This window comes from Cyprinus carpio, chromosome B20 (genome assembly GCF_018340385.1).
Source record: "Cyprinus carpio isolate SPL01 chromosome B20, ASM1834038v1, whole genome shotgun sequence".
In the NCBI taxonomy this organism is placed as follows: domain Eukaryota; kingdom Metazoa; phylum Chordata; class Actinopteri; order Cypriniformes; family Cyprinidae; genus Cyprinus; species Cyprinus carpio.
This window is the reverse complement of record NC_056616.1, coordinates 110,770-135,408: the sequence shown is the minus strand read 5'-3', so window position 1 is coordinate 135,408 and position 24,639 is coordinate 110,770. Positions and strand designations below refer to the sequence as shown.

General features: G+C 42.9%; 1 protein-coding gene across 1 annotated transcript; it reads left to right on the top strand.

The window, feature by feature from the left end:
- Positions 1-303: 303 nt before the first annotated feature.
- On the top strand, positions 304-20,912 carry LOC122141135 (serine-rich adhesin for platelets-like). Its single transcript, XM_042747446.1, has 20 exons — positions 304-384; positions 564-664; positions 781-899; positions 994-1,161; positions 1,340-1,539; positions 1,717-1,817; positions 1,934-2,052; positions 2,151-2,318; positions 2,497-2,696; positions 2,871-2,971; positions 6,645-6,751; positions 6,873-12,810; positions 13,067-13,240; positions 13,323-13,484; positions 14,350-14,502; positions 14,607-17,618; positions 18,205-18,401; positions 19,185-19,299; positions 19,488-19,904; positions 20,773-20,912. Exons 1-20 carry the CDS (start codon positions 335-337, stop codon positions 20,910-20,912), a joined length of 11,742 nt encoding a protein of 3,913 aa, XP_042603380.1. The 5' UTR covers positions 304-334.
- The last annotated feature ends 3,727 nt before the right edge of the window (positions 20,913-24,639 follow it).

Sequence of the window (24,639 nt, the reverse complement as noted above, 5' to 3'; positions counted from 1 at the left end):
TGGGATGAAAAGCGTATACAGGTGTGCTTTTTGGTTGGTCAAAAAGAATATGAGGGGCACAATTTTATTAACTTTTATATATATATATATATATGTATATATATATATATATATATATATATATATATATATATATGTTTTTGAAATAAATGCTGCTCTCTGCTTCTTTGTCATTTCCCCTAGGATTTGGACATCAATCCTGTGGTGAGGGACATCATGTTGAATCGGGTCTTCTCCATCATCAGCCCTCATTTTGAAGTCTTCGGGAGCCACGACTGGGTTTCCAGGTTTCACTGTCAAACTGATTCCACTCCTGCCCAGCCTGACTCCAGAGATGCTCCAGACAGCGACTTCGAATGCGGACTGCAGCACATACCACGTCATGTACGTAGTGCTCCCCACACGCTGCAGGGCTCTGTAAACCGAGTCTCACAGCATTGTCAGCGCAAAAAGTCAGGGCCTTTCGCACGCTGGGTCATCGAGCGGTTTGAAAATTACGTTAAAGAGGCGTGGTCCTTACCTTCCCTTTTGTTTTTTTGTTTTTTTATACTTTTCCCATGTAGCGTTGGGGCCCTGAGCAGCGTCTTTGAGCGGCTGACCTCGCTGAGACAGCAGGAGCTCACCCCAGTCTTGCTGGCCTACCTAAAGCAGAGCCAGGCATCAGGTAGGTCCAGAGGAGGCGGCAATTTGTTTGTCTCGCTCGCTGAATGACAGCGCCGCTCTGTGTCTGTGAGCGTCTGTCTCTCCGTATGAGTTTTTTCTTCACGTCCTCCTATTAAGGCTCAACATGTGGGTCCAACAGCGGCAGCCTCAGCACTTGTCTTTGGCAATGCTTTGGCAAATTCTCCATCTACGTGGATTACGAAGACCTGCGCGGGCTCATCGAGGGCTTTGGCAGCGTAAGGGGCCCCGCCAATCTGTAGAGTTGCTCCCGCGGCTGGTTTGGGCAAGCATGATTTCCTAACAAACGTGTCCTTGTTTTCTCCCCTGCAGTTTGAGGCACTGGACCTTCTGAGCGCCTCTCAAGTTGCCCAGCTGACACTAAGCTCCGGCGCGCTGAACAACGCGGATCTGATCGGCCTGGTCTTTGACCACCTGGAGGGCGGCAACGCTTTCCAGCACGTCGACGAGTTCTTGTCAGCTCTCACACGGACACCGCAGGTTCGTTCTGATCGCTGGGGTGAAAAGCACGTACAGGTGTACTTTTCTGTGGGGCAAAAGAATCCGAGGGGCGTTTGTGATGCAATTTTATTTATTGATCTATTTACATATGTATACATATATATGCCTGTGTGTCTGGCATAAATGCTGCTCTCTGCTTGCTTGTCATTTGTTCTAGGCTTTGGACATCAATCCTGTGGTGAGGGACATCATGTTGAATCGGGTCTTCTCCATCATCAGCCCTCATTTTGAAGTCTTCGGGAGCCACGACTGGGTTTCCTGGTTCACTGTCAAACTGATTCCACTCCTGCCCAGCCTGACTCCAGAGATGCTCCAGACAGCGACTTCGAATGCGGACTGCAGCACATACCACGTCATGTACGTAGTGCTCCCCACACGCTGCAGGGCTCTGTAAACCGAGTCTCACAGCATTGTCAGCGCAAAAAGCCAGGGCCTTTCGCATGCTGGGTCATCGAGCGGTTTGAAAATGACATTAAAGAGGCGTGGTCCTTACCTTCCCTTTTGTTTTTTTGTTTTTTTATCTTTCCCATGTAGCGTTGGGGCCCTGAGCAGCGTCTTTGAGCGGCTGACCTCGCTGAGACAGCAGGAGCTCACCCCAGTTTTGCTGGCCTACCTAAAGCAGAGCCAGGCATCAGGTAGGTCCAGAGGAGGCGGCAATTTGTTTGTCTCGCTCGCTGAATGACAGCGCTGCTCTGTGTCTGTGAGCATCTGTCTCTCCTAATGAGTTTTTTCTTCATGTCCTCCTATTTAGGCTCAACATGTGGGTCCAACAGCGGCAGCCTCAGCACTTGTCTTTGGCAATGCTTTGGCAAATTCTCCATCTACGTGGATTACGAAGACCTGCGCGGGCTCATCGAGGGCTTTGGCAGCGTAAGGGGCCCCGCCAATCTGTAGAGTTGCTCCCGCGGCTGGTTTGGGCAAGCATGATTTCCTAACAAACGTGTTTGTCCTTGCTTTCTCCCCTGCAGTTTGAGGCACTGGACCTTCTGAGCGCCTCTCAAGTTGCCCAGCTGACACTAAGCTCCGGCGCGCTGAACAACGCAGATCTGATCGGCCTGGTCTTTGACCGCCTGGAGGGCGGCAACGCTTTCCAGCACGTCGACGAGTTCTTGTCAGCTCTCACACGGACACCGCAGGTTCGTTCTGATCGCTGGGGTGAAAAGCACGTACAGGTGTACTTTTCTGTGGGGCAAAAGAATCCGAGGGGCGTTTGTGACGCAATTTTATTTATTGATCTATTTACATATGTATACATATATATGCCTGTGTGTCTGGCGTAAACGCTGCTCTCTGCTTGCTTGTCATTTGCTCTAGGCTTTGGACATCAATCCTGTGGTGAGGGACATCATGTTGAATCGGGTCTTCTCCATCATCAGCCCTCATTTTGAAGTCTTCGGGAGCCACGACTGGGTTTCCTGGTTCACTGTCAAACTGATTCTGCTCCTGCCCAGCCTGACTCCAGAGATGCTCCAGACAGCGACTTCGAACGTGGACTGCAGCACATACCACGTCATGTACGTAGTGCTCCCCACACGCTGCAGGGCTCTGTAAACCGAGTCTCACAGCATTGTCACCGCAGAAAGCCAGGTCCTTTCGCACGCTGGGTCATCGAGCGGTTTGAAAATTACGTTAAAGAGGCATGGTCCTTATCTTCTTTTTTGTTTTGTTTTTTTATCTTTCCCCTGTAGTGTTGGTGCCCTGAGCAGCATCTTTGAGCAGCTGACCTTGCTGAGACAGCAGGAGATCACAGCTGTTCTGGTGGGCTACTTGAAGCAACATCATGGATCGGGTGGGTCTTGTAGAAGTTAAACTCAGTTATTTAGTCATAAATCTACTGGGAATAATATTTAACTTCATGTCATTATTTTAATTCAGTCGGTTCATATTTAACCCTCTGTAGTCAACTAACGTGAATACGCGTTTTGTGGCATATTCTTCTGATAAGACCGAAAAGAACTTTCAGAACACTTTCAGTTTTGATCATACAGATAAGAGCAATACATCAATCGAATCTGTAAAGCGTCTACTTTTATTTGTATACACACATAATAACAACAAAACGGTGTGCATTTATATAAAAAAGAACACAAACAGAGTGCGCTGTCTGCTGCTTTGGTTCTGCGTGATCTTCATTTAGAAACGTGTCATTAAAATGAACTGTAACTCAGCACATACTCAACACATATACATGAAGCTTGACATGTCTACTTTTAAACCAAGTAAGTCTTATAGAAAACAAATATACTGTGATAAAGTAATCTACATGAAAACAATGCAATGTCCAGTCTTTCATGTCTCCTTTCATTATATCTAATGCAACCACGCCCATGCGTCGAGCGTGTTATTGATAATACAATCGTCTACGTGATGCGTGCGGCGGGTAAACGCCCACTTCAGAGCTAACAAAACAGTTAGACTGTACTGCACATTTTTTAAATGTTACTGTTCACGTCGCGATGAGAGGAATAAGACATAATTCAACTCAGTAAGACCGCTGAGAGGAATAAGATTTGGATTACCTCAGAAAGAAGAAGAATGAAGCGGCTTGACCCAGCAGAGATCATAAAAGTCTTTTTTATTATTAATGTACTTGTATGTTTTCATATAACTTGTACACATTTTACTAGTTAGACTTTTACCAAAATATATTCCCGACTAAATGTATAATCAAGTGAAACATTATGAAGTTTCATTTACATCATCTCAATGTTTCACGATGCCAGGATGTTTTTTTTTTTATGTTTGAATAACATAGACAGCAATAAGATATAAAAGTAATATGAGGTATGTGCCAGGTATGTGATGTTCATTTATATATTTCAACATGGCACAATACCAGTCAAAACTTTTGAACAGTAAAGAACAGAACAGTAAGTTTTTGTAAAGAATTCTCTTCTGCTGACCAAGCCTGCATTTATTTGATCCAAAATACAGAAAGTTGCATTTGCTAAAACAGTAATATTGTGAAATATTTTTACTATTTTAAATAACTTCTTTCTATTTGAAAATATTTTAAAATTTAATTTATTCCTTTGATCAAAGCTAAATTTTGTAACAATATACACTATACCATTCAAAACCTGGGAGTCAGTATATATAAAAATTAAAACTTTTATTTAGCACACAAGTGATGATAAATACAATAATCATGTTACAAATGATGCTGTTCTTTCAATTAATAATAAAAAAATATATAATAATAATAACTAGAATGTACATTTCCTGAAGAAAATGTGAGTGGTGCTTGCAGTGGCAAAACTCGGCACTGTAGCCAGCCATGATGTCTGTGTGATGTTGTGGAGCAGAGATATAAGTACTTTATATGGCTAAATGGTTGCTAGGGTGCTCTAAATGGTTGCTATGGTGTGGCTATGAAGTCTTGAAGGTGATTTGTGATTGGTCATTTGCTGCCCCGAGTCAAACGAGCCCACCCTCATGTTTCTATGACACTTCTGTCCAAAGTTATTAATTTGATCTTTTTCAATGGAAGTCTATGGGGCTTGTTACTAAGGCGTTCTATATGGTTGCTAGGGCGTGGCTTGATAGATTCACAATTATCCTGAGAGTCTGATTGGTTGGCTGAGTAAAATGAACCCACCCCCATGTCTCTATGACACTGTGATGCAGAGTTATGTTCAATACAAAATCCCTATTTAATTTCCCATACTAGGAAAAACACGCTGTTTCATGGGTGATCCCTCACCATAATATGTCTATGGGGCAATTTTGGGGGGCTCTTGTGCCCCAGGGGTACAACTTATACCCCACTGCGGGGTATGTTCTTGCACAGCCTGATAGCCTCTTCAAATGTGGTGATTGACATGTTTCTGCGAATTTCTCGCTCGGCGCTACGATCCGTCAAAGTTGGCCGCAATGCATTGTCTATGGGATTTTTCGGCCGATTTCTCGCCCGGTGTGCGAACATCGTACGCCCGATCGCTTATAAAAGTCATAGCACACCATTCCTGAATAGGCCGCACGATTTGACGGCTCTTTTGCAGGTCTGTGACAAAAACTGTGGGACTAGTTACGCGCCGAAATTTGTACGGATCTAGAAGAAGAAGAAGAAGAAGTATGTGAGATAGTAATAGTGTTGCTTTGCCTTCGGCAAGCACCACTAATAATAATAAATGTTTAAGTAGCAAATCAGAATATTAGAATGATCTCTGAAGGATTGTGTGACTGGAGTAATGATGCTAAAAATTCAGCTTTGGTTGTTCCTAATAAACTGTTTAACTGCACTCGCAAGTGAATCTCAAGTTATTTTGTGGGATAATTAAATATATTCTAAATAAACTACAAAAATATAAATATATACATTTATTTTGCCCTCACATTCTTTATTGTAACTCTTCCCTCTCTGTCACACACCTGGCTGAAAGGCTCATTCTGCAGCTCATTATGTGGGCCTTTGTCTTCTCAGGTGTGAATCACACATTGATGGTCAATCACGCCTACTCGCATATGCCCTTTTGAAACAAAAAGTGTCTTAGTAAATTTAAATCAGTCTATTGTTTTCTGTGAGTGAGTAAACAAGATGATTTTCACATCATTTTGAAGCAAAAATTATAGGCTACAAAGTCCATGTTTGACAGTCTTGTGAACAAATGTTCTCTAGTGTTTTATGACCTTATTTTAGTGACTTCAAAATTTTAGTTTTTCACTAACCACGCATAAACGTTGTTTTCTCAAAAACACAATCATGTACATACATGCTATTTACATATTATTGTAGCCCAGTTTGTACTGATTATAGTGTTATTAGACTTTAGCCATGTGTATGTTTATAAGCAACTGAAAAAAGCACAGAAGTCAGGGGGTCAAAACTTCTCCAGGCCCCCAAAACCCCTTAGACCCCAGAGGGTTAAATTTCTACACTATTTTTAAATTAACCTTCTATTGACTTCTATTGTCTTGCCATTTTACCATTTATGTCACTAAAATATTTTTTTTATTTTTTTGTTCTTCATGATAATTTATTTCATATCCATATTTCACATTATATGTCATGTTATTGAAGAATTCTCTGAATATAGCATAAAAATATAAGGGAAGCAGTCCCGTTACACATGTATATACTATGTTCTTAATGGAATAATTACAATAACTAGGTAAAAACTAGGTACCCTGAACCAGAATGTAACCCTACCCCATGTACTAGTACTTTCTTAGGTAGGTATCTTTTAAGTACTGTAAAATAAAGTGCAACCAATATAAGTTATCAGATGAGTGTTTTTGTGCATCTTATTTGTTTTCATGAAAAATGTTTTTTACCAGTCTGAATTTTTGATAATGGAAAATGTATATGTTAAGCAGTCAAAAAGTTAAAAAAAAAAAAAAAGAAAACCAAAAAAAAAAAAAAAACTCACATTTAAATGGCCTGAATATAACTCATGAATGTTCATCACATTGATTTTTGTGTCCAACAGTAGTTGACTTTTCATCTTATCTGTATTATATAGTTTGCCAGGTTGATTCCACAACTGATTCTTCATGGATGCATATCAACTTTGGCCTATTTTGTAGACATGTCGCATATACCAATTTAAAGGAGATGAAAATTAACATGGTAATTGGGTTTATCTTTGTCTGATTGTATATCATCTTTTGCTTTTTTTGTTGGTGTTTTGTATATAACAATTATTTCTTATGGTCCCGCCATCAGTAAAGATCCTTTGGATTCACCAAAGACAACTGTTTCTGATGGCTCCACAACCATTGCAGTTCCTAGTGATCTGTCAAGCACAACTGTATCTCCAGGCCTTTCAAGCAAAGCAGTTCTATCCAGTCTGTTAACCACAACAGTTCCTACTAGTCCCACAAGCACGGCTGTTGCTACTGATCCGTCAAACAGAAGTGTTCCGAAAGATGATTCAGACATCTCAGGTCGTACCGATCAGTTAAGCACAACTATAGCTATCGGTCCCTCAGCTACTACAGTTCCTAAAGATCTTTCAGACAGAACCGTTGTTTCAGGCCCTTCAACCTCCCCAGTGCCTACTTATCAGTCAAGCACAGTGGCTCCTCATGCTACTGTAACCGCCACTGTCTCTACTGATGTGTCAAGCACGACTGTACCCAATCATCTTTCAGATAGTACAATTCCCAACATTACATCACTCACAACTACTCCATCTGGCCAATCAAGCAGTGCAGTTCACACCGATTTATCGAGTACAACCATTTCTACTGCTATTTCAAACAACGGACGTTCTACGCGTGTATCAATCACAGCTGCTCCTAATAGTCCTTCAAGCACCCCAGGCCACACCGATTCATCAAGCACAAGCACTCCTGATTATTTTTCAAACAAAGCATTCCCTACTGATCAACCAAGCACAACCGTTCATACTGGAACTTTTACCACTGCAGTTTCTTCTGGTCTGTCAAGCACAACTGCTTCTAATGGTTCTGTCAAAACTAAAGATGCTTTGAATTCATCAAAGACTTCTGTTCCTGATGGTTCCACAACTGCTGAGGTTCCTACTGCTCAGGCAAGCACAAGTGTTCTGACAGGCCCTTCAGCCTCTACTTATCAATCGAGCACAATTGTTCCCCATGGTACTATAAACACCAATGAGGCTACTGATCTGTCAAGCATACCTGTACCTAATCATCTTTCAGATACTTCAGTTTCAAACAATATATCGATGACAACTGCTCCATCTGGCCAGTCAAGCAATACAGTTCACACTGATTTATCAAGCACATCCATTTCTCCTGCTATTTCAAACAATGTTCTTTCTACAGATGTATCAGTCACAACTGCCCCTGATGGCCTTTCAAGCACCACAGACCACAGTGATCCATCGAACACAGCTGCTTCCAATCAGTTTTCGAACAATGCTGACAACCAACTAAGCACAACTGTCCACACTGGAACTTCGACCACTGTGGTTCCTAGTGATCTGTCAAACACAACCATTTCTTATGGTCCCGCCATCAGTAAAGATCCTTTGGATTCACCAAAGACAACTGTTTCTGATGGCTCCACAACCATTGCAGTTCCTAGTGATCTGTCAAGCACAACTGTATCTCCAGGCCTTTCAAGCAAAGCAGTTCTATCCAGTCTGTTAACCACAACAGTTCCTACTAGTCCCACAAGCACGGCTGTTGCTACTGATCCGTCAAACAGAAGTGTTCCTAAAGATGATTCAGACATCTCAGGTCGTACCGATCAGTTAAGCACAACTATAGCTATCGGTCCCTCAGCTACTACAGTTCCTAAAGATCTTTCAGACAGAACCGTTGTTTCAGGCCCTTCAACCTCCCCAGTGCCTACTTATCAGTCAAGCACAGTGGCTCCTCATGCTACTGTAACCGCCACTGTCTCTACTGATGTGTCAAGCACGACTGTACCCAATCATCTTTCAGATAGTACAATTCCCAACATTACATCACTCACAACTACTCCATCTGGCCAATCAAGCAGTGCAGTTCACACCGATTTATCGAGTACAACCATTTCTACTGCTATTTCAAACAACGGACGTTCTACGCGTGTATCAATCACAGCTGCTCCTAATAGTCCTTCAAGCACCCCAGGCCACACCGATGCATCAAGCACAAGCACTCCTGATTATTTTTCAAACAAAGCATTCCCTACTGATAACCAAGCACAACCGTTCATACTGGAACTGTTTACCACTGCAGTTTCTTCTGGTCTGTCAAGCACAACTGCTTCTAATGGTTCTGTCAAAACTAAAGATGCTTTGAGTTCATCAAAGACTTCTGTTCCTGATGGTTCCACAACTGCTGAGGTTCCTACTGCTCAGGCAAGCACAAGTGTTCTGACAGGCCCTTCAGCCTCTACTTATCAATCGAGCACAATTGTTCCCCATGGTACTATAAACACCGATGAGGCTACTGATCTGTCAAGCATACCTGTACCTAATCATCTTTCAGATACTTCAGTTTCAAACAATATATCAATGACAACTGCTCCATCTGGCCAGTCAAGCAATACAGTTCACACTGATTTATCAAGCACATCCATTTCTCCTGCTATTTCAAACAATGTTCTTTCTACAGATGTATCAGTCACAACTGCCCCTGATGGCCTTTCAAGCACCACAGACCACAGTGATCCATCGAACACAGCTGCTTCCAATCAGTTTTCGGACAATGCTGACAACCAACTAAGCACAACTGTCCACACTGGAACTTCGACCACTGTGGTTCCTAGTGATCTGTCAAACACAACCATTTCTTATGGTCCCGCCATCAGTAAAGATCCTTTGGATTCACCAAAGACAACTGTTTCTGATGGCTCCACAACCATTGCAGTTCCTAGTGATCTGTCAAGCACAACTGTATCTCCAGGCCTTTCAAGCAAAGCAGTTCTATCCAGTCTGTTAACCACAACAGTTCCTACTAGTCCCACAAGCACGGCTGTTGCTACTGATCCGTCAAACAGAAGTGTTCCTAAAGATGATTCAGACATCTCAGGTCGTACCGATCAGTTAAGCACAACTATAGCTATCGGTCCCTCAGCTACTACAGTTCCTAAAGATCTTTCAGACAGAACCGTTGTTTCAGGCCCTTCAACCTCCCCAGTGCCTACTTATCAGTCAAGCACAGTGGCTCCTCATGCTACTGTAACCGCCACTGTCTCTACTGATGTGTCAAGCATGACTGTACCCAATCATCTTTCAGATAGTACAATTCCCAACATTACATCACTCACAACTACTCCATCTGGCCAATCAAGCAGTGCAGTTCACACCGATTTATCGAGTACAACCATTTCTACTGCTATTTCAAACAACGGACGTTCTACGCGTGTATCAATCACAGCTGCTCCTAATAGTCCTTCAAGCACCCCAGGCCACACCGATGCATCAAGCACAAGCACTCCTGATTATTTTTCAAACAAAGCATTCCCTACTGATCAACCAAGCACAACCGTTCATACTGGAACTTTTACCACTGCAGTTTCTTCTGGTCTGTCAAGCACAACTGCTTCTAATGGTTCTGTCAAAACTAAAGATGCTTTGAATTCATCAAAGACTTCTGTTCCTGATGGTTCCACAACTGCTGAGGTTCCTACTGCTCAGGCAAGCACAAGTGTTCTGACAGGCCCTTCAGCCTCTACTTATCAATCGAGCACAATTGTTCCCCATGGTACTATAAACACCAATGAGGCTACTGATCTGTCAAGCATACCTGTACCTAATCATCTTTCAGATACTTCAGTTTCAAACAAGATATCGATGACAACTGCTCCATCTGGCCAGTCAAGCAATACAGTTCACACTGATTTATCAAGCACATCCATTTCTCCTGCTATTTCAAACAATGTTCTTTCTACAGATGTATCAGTCACAACTGCCCCTGATGGCCTTTCAAGCACCACAGACCACAGTGATCCATCGAACACAGCTGCTTCCAATCAGTTTTCGGACAATGCTGACAACCAACTAAGCACAACTGTCCACACTGGAACTTCGACCACTGTGGTTCCTAGTGATCTGTCAAACACAACCATTTCTTATGGTCCCGCCATCAGTAAAGATCCTTTGGATTCACCAAAGACAACTGTTTCTGATGGCTCCACAACCATTGCAGTTCCTAGTGATCTGTCAAGCACAACTGTATCTCCAGGCCTTTCAAGCAAAGCAGTTCTATCCAGTCTGTTAACCACAACAGTTCCTACTAGTCCCACAAGCACGGCTGTTGCTACTGATCCGTCAAACAGAAGTGTTCCTAAAGATGATTCAGACATCTCAGGTCGTACCGATCAGTTAAGCACAACTATAGCTATCGGTCCCTCAGCTACTACAGTTCCTAAAGATCTTTCAGACAGAACCGTTGTTTCAGGCCCTTCAACCTCCCCAGTGCCTACTTATCAGTCAAGCACAGTGGCTCCTCATGCTACTGTAACCGCCACTGTCTCTACTGATGTGTCAAGCACGACTGTACCCAATCATCTTTCAGATAGTACAATTCCCAACATTACATCACTCACAACTACTCCATCTGGCCAATCAAGCAGTGCAGTTCACACCGATTTATCGAGTACAACCATTTCTACTGCTATTTCAAACAACGGACGTTCTACGCGTGTATCAATCACAGCTGCTCCTAATAGTCCTTCAAGCACCCCAGGCCACACCGATGCATCAAGCACAAGCACTCCTGATTATTTTTCAAACAAAGCATTCCCTACTGATCAACCAAGCACAACCGTTCATACTGGAACTTTTACAACTGCAGTTTCTTCTGGTCTGTCAAGCACAACTGCTTCTAATGGTTCTGTCAAAACTAAAGATGCTTTGAATTCATCAAAGACTTCTGTTCCTGATGGTTCCACAACTGCTGAGGTTCCTACTGCTCAGGCAAGCACAAGTGTTCTGACAGGCCCTTCAGCCTCTACTTATCAATCGAGCACAATTGTTCCCCATGGTACTATAAACACCAATGAGGCTACTGATCTGTCAAGCATACCTGTACCTAATCATCTTTCAGATACTTCAGTTTCAAACAATATATCAATGACAACTGCTCCATCTGGCCAGTCAAGCAATACAGTTCACACTGATTTATCAAGCACATCCATTTCTCCTGCTATTTCAAACAATGTTCTTTCTACAGATGTATCAGTCACAACTGCCCCTGATGGCCTTTCAAGCACCACAGACCACAGTGATCCATCGAACACAGCTGCTTCCAATCAGTTTTCGGACAATGCTGACAACCAACTAAGCACAACTGTCCACACTGGAACTTCGACCACTGTGGTTCCTAGTGATCTGTCAAACACAACCATTTCTTATGGTCCCGCCATCAGTAAAGATCCTTTGGATTCACCAAAGACAACTGTTTCTGATGGCTCCACAACCATTGCAGTTCCTAGTGATCTGTCAAGCACAACTGTATCTCCAGGCCTTTCAAGCAAAGCAGTTCTATCCAGTCTGTTAACCACAACAGTTCCTACTAGTCCCGCAAGCACGGCTGTTGCTACTGATCCGTCAAACAGAAGTGTTCCTAAAGATGATTCAGACATCTCAGGTCGTACCGATCAGTTAAGCACAACTATAGCTATCGGTCCCTCAGCTACTACAGTTCCTAAAGATCTTTCAGACAGAACCGTTGTTTCAGGCCCTTCAACCTCCCCAGTGCCTACTTATCAGTCAAGCACAGTGGCTCCTCATGCTACTGTAACCGCCACTGTCTCTACTGATGTGTCAAGCACGACTGTACCCAATCATCTTTCAGATAGTACAATTCCCAACATTACATCACTCACAACTACTCCATCTGGCCAATCAAGCAGTGCAGTTCACACCGATTTATCGAGTACAACCATTTCTACTGCTATTTCAAACAACGGACGTTCTACGCGTGTATCAATCACAGCTGCTCCTAATAGTCCTTCAAGCACCCCAGGCCACACCGATGCATCAAGCACAAGCACTCCTGATTATTTTTCAAACAAAGCATTCCCTACTGATCAACCAAGCACAACCGTTCATACTGGAACTTTTACCACTGCAGTTTCTTCTGGTCTGTCAAGCACAACTGCTTCTAATGGTTCTGTCAAAACTAAAGATGCTTTGAATTCATCAAAGACTTCTGTTCCTGATGGTTCCACAACTGCTGAGGTTCCTACTGCTCAGGCAAGCACAAGTGTTTCTGACAGGCCCTTCAGCCTCTACAAATCCTACTTATCAATCGAGCACAATTGTTCCCCATGGTACTATAAACACCGATGAGGCTACTGATCTGTCAAGCATACCTGTACCTAATCATCTTTCAGATACTTCAGTTTCAAACAAGATATCGATGACAACTGCTCCATCTGGCCAGTCAAGCAATACAGTTCACACTGATTTATCAAGCACATCCATTTCTCCTGCTATTTCAAACAATGTTCTTTCTACAGATGTATCAGTCACAACTGCCCCTGATGGCCTTTCAAGCACCACAGACCACAGTGATCCATCGAACACAGCTGCTTCCAATCAGTTTTCGGACAATGCTGACAACCAACTAAGCACAACTGTCCACACTGGAACTTCGACCACTGTGGTTCCTAGTGATCTGTCAAACACAACCAGTTTCTTATGGTCCCGCCATCAGTAAGGATCCTTTGGATTCACCAAAGACAACTGTTTCTGATGGCTCCACAACCATTGCAGTTCCTAGTGATCTGTCAAGCACAACTGTATCTCCAGGCCTTTCAAGCAAAGCAGTTCTATCCAGTCTGTTAACCACAACAGTTCCTACTAGTCCCACAAGCACGGCTGTTGCTACTGATCCGTCAAACAGAAGTGTTCCTAAAGATGATTCAGACATCTCAGGTCGTACCGATCAGTTAAGCACAACTATAGCTATCGGTCCCTCAGCTACTACAGTTCCTAAAGATCTTTCAGACAGAACCGTTGTTTCAGGCCCTTCAACCTCCCCAGTGCCTACTTATCAGTCAAGCACAGTGGCTCCTCATGCTACTGTAACCGCCACTGTCTCTACTGATGTGTCAAAGCACGACTGTACCCAATCATCTTTCAGATAGTACAATTCCCAACATTACATCACTCACAACTACTCCATCTGGCCAATCAAGCAGTGCAGTTCACACCGATTTATCGAGTACAACCATTTCTACTGCTATTTCAAACAACGGACGTTCTACGCGTGTATCAATCACAGCTGCTCCTAATAGTCCTTCAAGCACCCCAGGCCACACCGATGCATCAAGCACAAGCACTCCTGATTATTTTTCAAACAAAGCATTCCCTACTGATCAACCAAGCACAACCGTTCATACTGGAACTTTTACCACTGCAGTTTCTTCTGGTCTGTCAAGCACAACTGCTTCTAATGGTTCTGTCAAAACTAAAGATGCTTTGAGTTCATCAAAGACTTCTGTTCCTGATGGTTCCACAACTGCTGAGGTTCCTACTGCTCAGGCAAGCACAAGTGTTCTGACAGGCCCTTCAGCCTCTACTTATCAATCGAGCACAATTGTTCCCCATGGTACTATAAACACCGATGAGGCTACTGATCTGTCAAGCATACCTGTACCTAATCATCTTTCAGATACTTCAGTTTCAAACAAGATATCGATGACAACTGCTCCATCTGGCCAGTCAAGCAATACAGTTCACACTGATTTATCAAGCACATCCATTTCTCCTGCTATTTCAAACAATGTTCTTTCTACAGATGTATCAGTCACAACTGCCCCTGATGGCCTTTCAAGCACCACAGACCACAGTGATCCATCGAACACAGCTGCTTCCAATCAGTTTTCGGACAATGCTGACAACCAACTAAGCACAACTGTCCACACTGGAACTTCGACCACTGTGGTTCCTAGTGATCTGTCAAAAACACAACCATTTCTTATGGTCCCGCCATCAGTAAAGATCCTTTGGATTCACCAAAGACAACTGTTTCTGATGGCTCCACAACCATTGCAGTTCCTAGTGATCTGTCAAGCACAACTGTATCTCCAGGCCTTTCAAGCAAAGCAGTTCTATCCAGTCTGTTAACCACAACAGTTCCTACTAGTCCCACAAGCACGGCTGTTGCTACTGATCCGTCAAACAGAAGTGTTCCTAAAGATGATTCAGACATCTCAGGTCGTACCGATCAGTTAAGCACAACTATAGCTATCGGTCCCTCAGCTACTACAGTTCCTAAAGATCTTTCAGACAGAACCGTTGTTTCAGGCCCTTCAACCTCCCCAGTGCCTACTTATCAGTCAAGCACAGTGGCTCCTCATGCTACTGTAACCGCCACTGTCTCTACTGATGTGTCAAGCACGACTGTACCCAATCATCTTTCAGATAGTACAATTCCCAACATTACATCACTCACAACTACTCCATCTGGCCAATCAAGCAGTGCAGTTCACACCGATTTATCGAGTACAACCATTTCTACTGCTATTTCAAACAACGGACGTTCTACGCGTGTATCAATCACAGCTGCTCCTAATAGTCCTTCAAGCACCCCAGGCCACACCGATGCATCAAGCACAAGCACTCCTGATTATTTTTCAAACAAAGCATTCCCTACTGATCAACCAAGCACAACCGTTCATACTGGAACTTTTACCACTGCAGTTTCTTCTGGTCTGTCAAGCACAACTGCTTCTAATGGTTCTGTCAAAACTAAAGATGCTTTGAATTCATCAAAGACTTCTGTTCCTGTTGGTTCCACAACTGCTGAGGTTCCTACTGCTCAGGCAAGCACAAGTGTTCTGACAGGCCCTTCAGCCTCTACTTATCAATCGAGCACAATTGTTCCCCATGGTACTATAAACACCAATGAGGCTACTGATCTGTCAAGCATACCTGTACCTAATCATCTTTCAGATACTTCAGTTTCAAACAAGATATCAATGACAACTGCTCCATCTGGCCAGTCAAGCAATACAGTTCACACTGATTTATCAAGCACATCCATTTCTCCTGCTATTTCAAACAATGTTCTTTCTACAGATGTATCAGTCACAACTGCCCCTGATGGCCTTTCAAGCACCACAGACCACAGTGATCCATCGAACACAGCTGCTTCCAATCAGTTTTCGAACAATGCTGACAACCAACTAAGCACAACTGTCCACACTGGAACTTCGACCACTGTGGTTCCTAGTGATCTGTCAAACACAACCATTTCTTATGGTCCCGCCATCAGTAAAGATCCTTTGGATTCACCAAAGAGAACTGTTTCTGATGGCTCCACAACCATTGCAGTTCCTAGTGATCTGTCAAGCACAACTGTATCTCCAGGCCTTTCAAGCAAAGCAGTTCTATCCAGTCTGTTAACCACAACAGTTCCTACTAGTCCCACAAGCACGGCTGTTGCTACTGATCCGTCAAACAGAAGTGTTCCTAAAGATGATTCAGACATCTCAGGTCGTGCCGATCAGTTAAGCACAACTATAGCTATCGGTCCCTCAGCTACTACAGTTCCTAAAGATCTTTCAGACAGAACCGTTGTTTCAGGCCCTTCAACCTCCCCAGTGCCTACTTATCAGTCAAGCACAGTGGCTCCTCATGCTACTGTAACCACCACTGTCTCTACTGATGTGTCAAGCACGACTGTACCCAATCATCTTTCAGATAGTACAATTCCCAACATTACATCACTCACAACTACTCCATCTGGCCAATCAAGCAGTGCAGTTCACACCGATTTATCGAGTACAACCATTTCTACTGCTATTTCAAACAACGGACGTTCTACGCATGTATCAATCACAGCTGCTCCTAATAGTCCTTCAAGCACCCCAGGCCACACCGATGCATCAAGCACAAGCACTCCTGATTATTTTTCAAACAAAGCATTCCCTACTGATCAACCAAGCACAACCGTTCATACTGGAACTTTTACCACTGCAGTTTCTTCTGGTCTGTCAAGCACAACTGCTTCTAATGGTTCTGTCAAAACTAAAGATGCTTTGAATTCATCAAAGACTTCTGTTCCTGTTGGTTCCACAACTGCTGAGGTTCCTACTGCTCAGGCAAGCACAAGTGTTCTGACAGGCCCTTCAGCCTCTACTTATCAATCGAGCACAATTGTTCCCCATGGTACTATAAACACCAATGAGGCTACTGATCTGTCAAGCATACCTGTACCTAATCATCTTTCAGATACTTCAGTTTCAAACAATATATCAATGACAACTGCTCCATCTGGCCAGTCAAGCAATACAGTTCACACTGATTTATCAAGCACATCCATTTCTCCTGCTATTTCAAACAATGTTCTTTCTACAGATGTATCAGTCACAACTGCCCCTGATGGTCTTTCAAGCACCACAGACCACAGTGATCCATCGAACACAGCTGCTTCCAATCAGTTTTCGGACAATGCTGACAACCAACTAAGCACAACTGTCCACACTGGAACTTCGACCACTGTGGTTCCTAGTGATCTGTCAAACACAACCATTTCTTATGGTCCCGCCATCAGTAAAGATCCTTTGGATTCACCAAAGACAACTGTTTCTGATGGCTCCACAACCATTGCAGTTCCTAGTGATCTGTCAAGCACAACTGTATCTCCAGGCCTTTCAAGCAAAGCAGTTCTATCCAGTCTGTTAACCACAACAGTTCCTACTAGTCCCACAAGCACGGCTGTTGCTACTGATCCGTCAAACAGAAGTGTTCCTAAAGATGATTCAGACATCTCAGGTCGTACCGATCAGTTAAGCACAACTATAGCTATCGGTCCCTCAGCTACTACAGTTCCTAAAGATCTTTCAGACAGAACCGTTGTTTCAGGCCCTTCAACCTCCCCAGTGCCTACTTATCAGTCAAGCACAGTGGCTCCTCATGCTACTGTAACCGCCACTGTCTCTACTGATGTGTCAAGCACGACTGTACCCAATCATCTTTCAGATAGTACAATTCCCAACATTACATCACTCACAACTACTCCATCTGGCCAATCAAGCAGTGCAGTTCACACCGATTTATCGAGTACAACCATATTCTACTGCTATTTCAAACAACGGACGTTCTACGCGTGTATCAATCACAGCTGCTCCTAATAGTCCTTCAAGCACCCCAGGCCACACCGATGCATCAAGCACAAGCACTCCTGATTATTTTTCAAACAAAGCATTCCCTACTGATCAACCAAGCACAACCGTTCATACTGGAACTTTTACCACTGCAGTTTCTTCTGGTCTGTCAAGCACAACTGCTTCTAATGGTTCTGTCAAAACTAAAGATGCTTTGAATTCATCAAAGACTTCTGTTCCTGATGGTTCCACAACTGCTGAGGTTCCTACTGCTCAGGCAAGCACAAGTGTTCTGACAGGCCCTTCAGCCTCTACAAATCCTACTTATCAATCGAGCACAATTGTTCCCCATGGTACTATAAACACCGATGAGGCTACTGATCTGTCAAGCATACCTGTACCTAATCATCTTTCAGATACTTCAGTTTCAAACAAGATATCAATGACAACTGCTCCATCTGGCCAGTCAAGCAATACAGTTCACACTGATTTATCAAGCACATCCATTTCTCCTGCTATTTCAAACAATGTTCTTTCTACAGATGTATCAGTCACAACTGCCCCTGATGGCCTTTCAAGCACCACAGACCACAGTGATCCATCGAACACAGCTGCTTCCAATCAGTTTTCGGACAATGCTGACAACCAACTAAGCACAACTGTCCACACTGGAACTTCGACCACTGTGGTTCCTAGTGATCTGTCAAAAACACAACCATTTCTTATGGTCCCGCCATCAGTAAGGATCCTTTGGATTCACCAAAGACAACTGTTTCTGATGGCTCCACAACCATTGCAGTTCCTAGTGATCTGTCAAGCACAACTGTATCTCCAGGCCTTTCAAGCAAAGCAGTTCTATCCAGTCTGTTAACCACAACAGTTCCTACTAGTCCCACAAGCACGGCTGTTGCTACTGATCCGTCAAACAGAAGTGTTCCTAAAGATGATTCAGACATCTCAGGTCGTACCGATCAGTTAAGCACAACTATAGCTATCGGTCCCTCAGCTACTACAGTTCCTAAAGATCTTTCAGACAGAACCGTTGTTTCAGGCCCTTCAACCTCCCCAGTGCCTACTTATCAGTCAAGCACAGTGGCTCCTCATGCTACTGTAACCACCACTGTCTCTACTGATGTGTCAAGCACGACTGTACCCAATCATCTTTCAGATAGTACAATTCCCAACATTACATCACTCACAACTACTCCATCTGGCCAATCAAGCAGTGCAGTTCACACCGATTTATCGAGTACAACCATTTCTACTGCTATTTCAAACAACGGACGTTCTACGCGTGTATCAATCACAGCTGCTCCTAATAGTCCTTCAAGCACCCCAGGGCCACACCGATGCATCAAGCACAAGCACTCCTGATTATTTTTCAAACAAAGCATTCCCTACTGATCAACCAAGCACAACCGTTCATACTGGAACTTTTACCACTGCAGTTTCTTCTGGTCTGTCAAGCACAACTGCTTCTAATGGTTCTGTCAAAACTAAAGATGCTTTGAATTCATCAAAGACTTCTGTTCCTGATGGTTCCACAACTGCTGAGGTTCCTACTGCTCAGGCAAGCACAAGTGTTCTGACAGGCCCTTCAGCCTCTACTTATCAATCGAGCACAATTGTTCCCCATGGTACTATAAACACCGATGAGGCTACTGATCTGTCAGCATACCTGTACCTAATCATCTTTCAGATACTTCAGTTTCAAACAAGATATCAATGACAACTGCTCCATCTGGCCAGTCAAGCAATACAGTTCACACTGATTTATCAAGCACATCCATTTCTCCTGCTATTTCAAACAATGTTCTTTCTACAGATGTATCAGTCACAACTGCCCCTGATGGCCTTTCAAGCACCACAGACCACAGTGATCCATCGAACACAGCTGCTTCCAATCAGTTTTCGGACAATGCTGACAACCAACTAAGCACAACTGTCCACACTGGAACTTCGACCACTGTGGTTCCTAGTGATCTGTCAAACACAACCATTTCTTATGGTCCCGCCATCAGTAAAGATCCTTTGGATTCACCAAAGACAACTGTTTCTGATGGCTCCACAACCATTTCAGTTCCTAGTGATCTGTCAAGCACAACTGTATCTCCAGGCCTTTCAAGCAAAGCAGTTCTATCCAGTCTGTTAACCACAACAGTTCCTACTAGTCCCACAAGCACGGCTGTTGCTACTGATCCGTCAAACAGAAGTGTTCCTAAAGATGATTCAGACATCTCAGGTCGTACCGATCAGTTAAGCACAACTATAGCTATCGGTCCCTCAGCTACAGAAGGACAAAAACACAGGACAAAATTTTTCTCAGAACTTTGTGAACATTCTTGATTCCACTCCATGTGCACTGTTACCTTATTTTTATGTATAGGCTGAAGTTTGTTGATGTATGTAAATTTACTACCTGCATGGATCAATTTGGCTTAACTAAATTCATCTTTCCTTCCTTAACAATTGCCCTGGAACTCACTGCGGGGCCCGTCCTCTACCTAGAGCTGCACTGTAAAAATACTAATTTTATGGAAAATACCTGTGATTTTTCAGGTTCTTTTATTTTTAATTTTAGTCTAAATTAACTACTCGGCTGTTATTTTAAGTATTATGACATTATTGACAAATTACAGTAATTCACTTTTTTTCTACAGAAGAAATACTGTATTTTATACTGTATTTCTTAGATTACATAAAAAAAAATCCATCCATCTTCTTCCGCTTATCCTGGGCCGTCCCAAGTTCTGGCCTGATGAAGCCAACCTGACAACAACATCTGCAAAAAGCAGAGATGAAATAATTTGGTCCCCAAACCGGACACCCTCCGGCCCTTGGAGGGTGAAAATAATGAACAGGACTGGTGATAAAGCGCAGCCCTGCCGGAGTCCAACATGTACCGAGAATAAGTCTGACTTACTGCCGGCAATGCGAACCAAGCTCCTGCTCCGGTCGTAGGGGGACCAGACAGCCCTTAACAGAGGGCCCCGGACCCCATACTCCTTGAGCAACCCCCACAGTACGCCGCGAGGGACACGGTCGAATGCCTTCTCCAAATCCACAAAACACATGTGGATTGGTTGGGCAAACTCCCATGAACCCTCCAGCACCCCGGCAAGGGTATAAAGCTGGCCCAATGTTCTACGACTGGGAAGAAAACCGCATTGTTCCTCCTGAATCCAAGGTTAGACTATCAGCCGAATTCTCCTCTCCAGAACCCTGGCATAGACTTTCCCAGGAAGGCTGAGGAGTGTGATCCCCCTGTAGTTGGAACACACCCTCCGGTCCCCCTTTTTGAAAAGAGGGACCACCAACCCGGTCTTCCATTCCAGAGGCACTGTCCCCGACCGCCACGTGATGCTGCAGAGGCAGGGACTTGAGGTCCGAGAAGCCTTGCCACCGAGAAGCTTCTTAACTACCTCGGTGACTTCAGCTTGGATGATGGACTAGTCCATCTCCGAGCCCTCAGCCTCTGCTTCCTCAATGGATGACATGTCGGTGGGGTTGAGGAGATCCTCAAAGTATTCCTTCCACTGTCCGACGATATCCCCAGTTGAGGTCAACAGCTGCCCACCTCCACTGTAAACAGTGTTGGCAGGCCACTGCTTCCCCCTCCTGAGGCGCCGTACGGTTTATTATTATTATTATTATTATTATTTTTTTTTTTTACAGTGTGCACAATTAACAGTCCCCACTATTAATGTAATTTATGACACATGGTCACTATTACACAATGTCTGAAAGAGTACAGAATCTCCTGATCAAAACACAGGTGAAGCAGAAACAAGCCATAGAAGCCATTGCATTGCTTATGCAGATCTTGTAGTCTTTGACAAAATGTACTCATTTTCTCAGCTTTTTGTTCAAAACGTTTTTATGGTTAGTAAAAAAAAAAAAAGATTGCATGAAGCTAGAATAAAATGTTTTTTTTTTTCTTTTGATATATTATATGTTCAGATATTCATACAAGAAGACGTGCCATGAAAGTTTTGTGAAAATGATAAAAAATTATGGTGTTGGCTGGCAGGTTGTTTTTTGTTTGTTTGTTTGAATGTTTGTTTTTGAGATGTGGAGAAAGAGTTAACTAAAAATAAAATGGTTAAATGGCTTATTGCAAATATCAGATTATTGGGATTTAATTAAATAAGTTGTCTAATATAGTGTGAATCATGCAACATAACCATGAGCTGTTAGGTATGGATGAATTGATTAGGTGAAGGAATGAATGAATAAGACTTTACAATGAGAGGGTGTGTATTAGTACTGAACAATGCTAGGAAGACTATTCCATAGTCCAAGTGCAGCCTTTGTTCTAGGATGTGAACTAATTCTTGATGGATACTCTTTTCTGCTGACCTAATTTTGATAATGTTCAAAGGTTTTGTTAGCTCTTCCTGTCCTATAGCATCAAATAACTGAAACTGACTGAAGATGCTATGAGACAAAATCTTCTGAAATGTAATGCCGGATGTTTGCTTAATTACAAATTTTCTTTCACAATCGAAGAGATTTTATCAAATCATTATTATTTTGTTTAAGGTAATATCTGTTATCTGTCTGCTATACTAAATAAATACCTGATATTGTCTTAATTTTCACACAGCTCTGATTCAATCATAAATCTTAAAATAATTACAATAATTACAAGTACAATAACCTACAATAACCTTAAAGTACCTGAGTCACTATAATTCATAACTCTCAAGTAAATGTTGAAATCAGCTCAACATCAAGAGTGTGCTAAATCAAGCCTGGCTTTGCATTGTAGCAATTTAGACATTTTCATATCTAACATTTGTCATTTTTTCCCCCTCCAGGCCTGAGCCAGTAGGTGTGGATACAGAGCTTATTTTTAAAAGCCAGACTGTGCTTCCAAATACAACAAGCATTGTAGACACTCTTATGACAGCAATCGTTGAATTAAAAGTGTTCTTTGGTACGATTCCTTTAAGTATCACTGTTGGTGAGTTCCTCATTTTCTCAAACAGTTTTTGAAAGTAGATAATGGTTTGGTAGGATTGTTCCTTCAGTGGCTGGTTTATAATTGTTTTCCTATACTTTCAGTGGAACAGCAAGGCTTAACTTTGACCACCAGACAAACACAGTCATCACAAAGTGTTCCTGTCATGCCAACATCTTCTGCTGTTGCACCAGTTTTATCTAGTATGCTGTTGATGCTTTTCATTCTACGGAATGAAACACTTTAACTCTGCAAAGTTCTCCTCCAAGTGTCATATTAAAACCTGCAACTGACTCTGTTATATGCCATGGTGATACATTAACATTAATTTTGGTGTAATGGTATGGAAAAACTGCATAATTATTCAAAAAATAATAATTTCAGGCATTATTATTTTATTTTATTATTATTATTTGCATATTGGTGGGGGGAACTTCTTGTGATGTAACAATATCCACAATATTTGAGTCGACTTGATTTTTCTCTTCTTGGATGTTACAGTAGTAATAATAATTAAAATCTAATTCTAAAAAAAAAAAGCTGAAGTGCAAGTCAATGGTTTTGAGACACATATACACACACACATACACTCACATTTGTATCGCTATCTTAGTAAGGACATTGCATAGACTTCCATTGATTTACTATTAGTTTAATGATCAGTGGCGCAGCACAGTCTGCGTAGGCCCCCTGCAGAAGTGAAGGCGGGGCCCCTCACCATGAAGGTAAATCAGTAGCAAAACTCAAGAGCTTGCTGATCTGAACGTGTGAACTTGTCATATTGATATTCATATTTGTAAGCTGAAATTTACACTCACAGCACTGATGTAAAAGCTGAATCTTTTGATTCACACACAGAGACAATAATCAAAACATCCGTGTTTTCAATTCGAAGTTGCAAAGTAATAGTTACACATGTCTAAGTTCCAAGATGGCGGCGCAGTCAGACACAGCGGTCCCAAAAACTCCACTGTAATTGGATCCTGGACTTTCTAACTGGAAGACCTTAGTCAGTTCATGTCGGCCACAACACCTTGAGCACTACCACACTGAGCACAGGTTCCCCTCAAGGCTTTGTGCTCAGCCCACTGCTCTTCTTGCTGCTGACCCACGACTGCACTGTTCAGCTCCAACCACATCATCAAGTTTGCCGATGACACAACTGTGGTAGGTCACATCAGCAACAGCAATGAAACGCACTACATGGAGAAAGTTGAGAAAAAGATGAGTGAGACGGAGAAAGGGAGAGAAACAGATGAGTGAGACGGAGAAAGTTAAGAAAAAGACGAGTGAGACGGAGAAAGGGAGAGAAACAGGTGAGTGAGACGGAGAAAGTTAAGAAAAAGACGAGTGAGACGGAGAAAGGGAGAGAAAACAGGTGAGTGAGACGGAGAAAGTTAAGAAAAAGACGGAGTGAGACGGAGAAAGGGAGAGAAACAGGTGAGTGAGACGGAGAAAGTTAAGAAAAAGACGAGTGAGACGGAGAAAGGGAGAGAAACAGATGAGTGAGACGGAGAAAGTTAAGAAAAAGACGAGTGAGATGTGGAAAGGGAGAGATACAGGCAAGTGGGACAGAAAAAATTGAGAAAAAGACGAGTGAGAAAAAGAAAGAGAGAGAAACAGGCAAGTGAGATGGAGTAGGGGATAGAAAAATAAGGAACAAATGGCACTTTCCAAAAAAAAAGAAAAGTGGACAGTGAAAATAGAGCATTTAATCCGGAATGGACAGACTCATTCCTGTTTACACTTCCCACTGGGAGCACTAAACCAGTGTGTCTCATATGTTCAGAGACCGTGGCACTTTTTAAAAGTGCCAATGTGAAACGCCATTATGAGACAAAACATAAAGGTTATGAACAAACATACCCACTCAAATCTGAAGTGAGATCACAGAAAATAAGTAGTCTGAGAGCCCAATATGACCAGTCAACCAAGATCCTGAGCCACACATTCCACTGCCCAAACAACGTGCTCATGAGTGTTCCCTCAGAGCTGCTTGGATTTTGGGTCAACA

Bases quoted from the DNA above. Each gene is read 5' to 3' on its own strand.
- LOC122141135 (XM_042747446.1), top strand. From the start codon at position 335: ATGCTCCAGACAGCGACTTCGAATGCGGACTGCAGCACATACCACGTC. The intron at 1,818-1,933 runs GTAGGTCCAGAG...CCTCCTATTTAG, and splicing joins AAAGCAGAGCCAGGCATCAG to GCTCAACATGTGGGTCCAAC. The intron at 12,811-13,066 runs GTGTTTCTGACA...TTCTTTCTACAG, and splicing joins TACTGCTCAGGCAAGCACAA to ATGTATCAGTCACAACTGCC.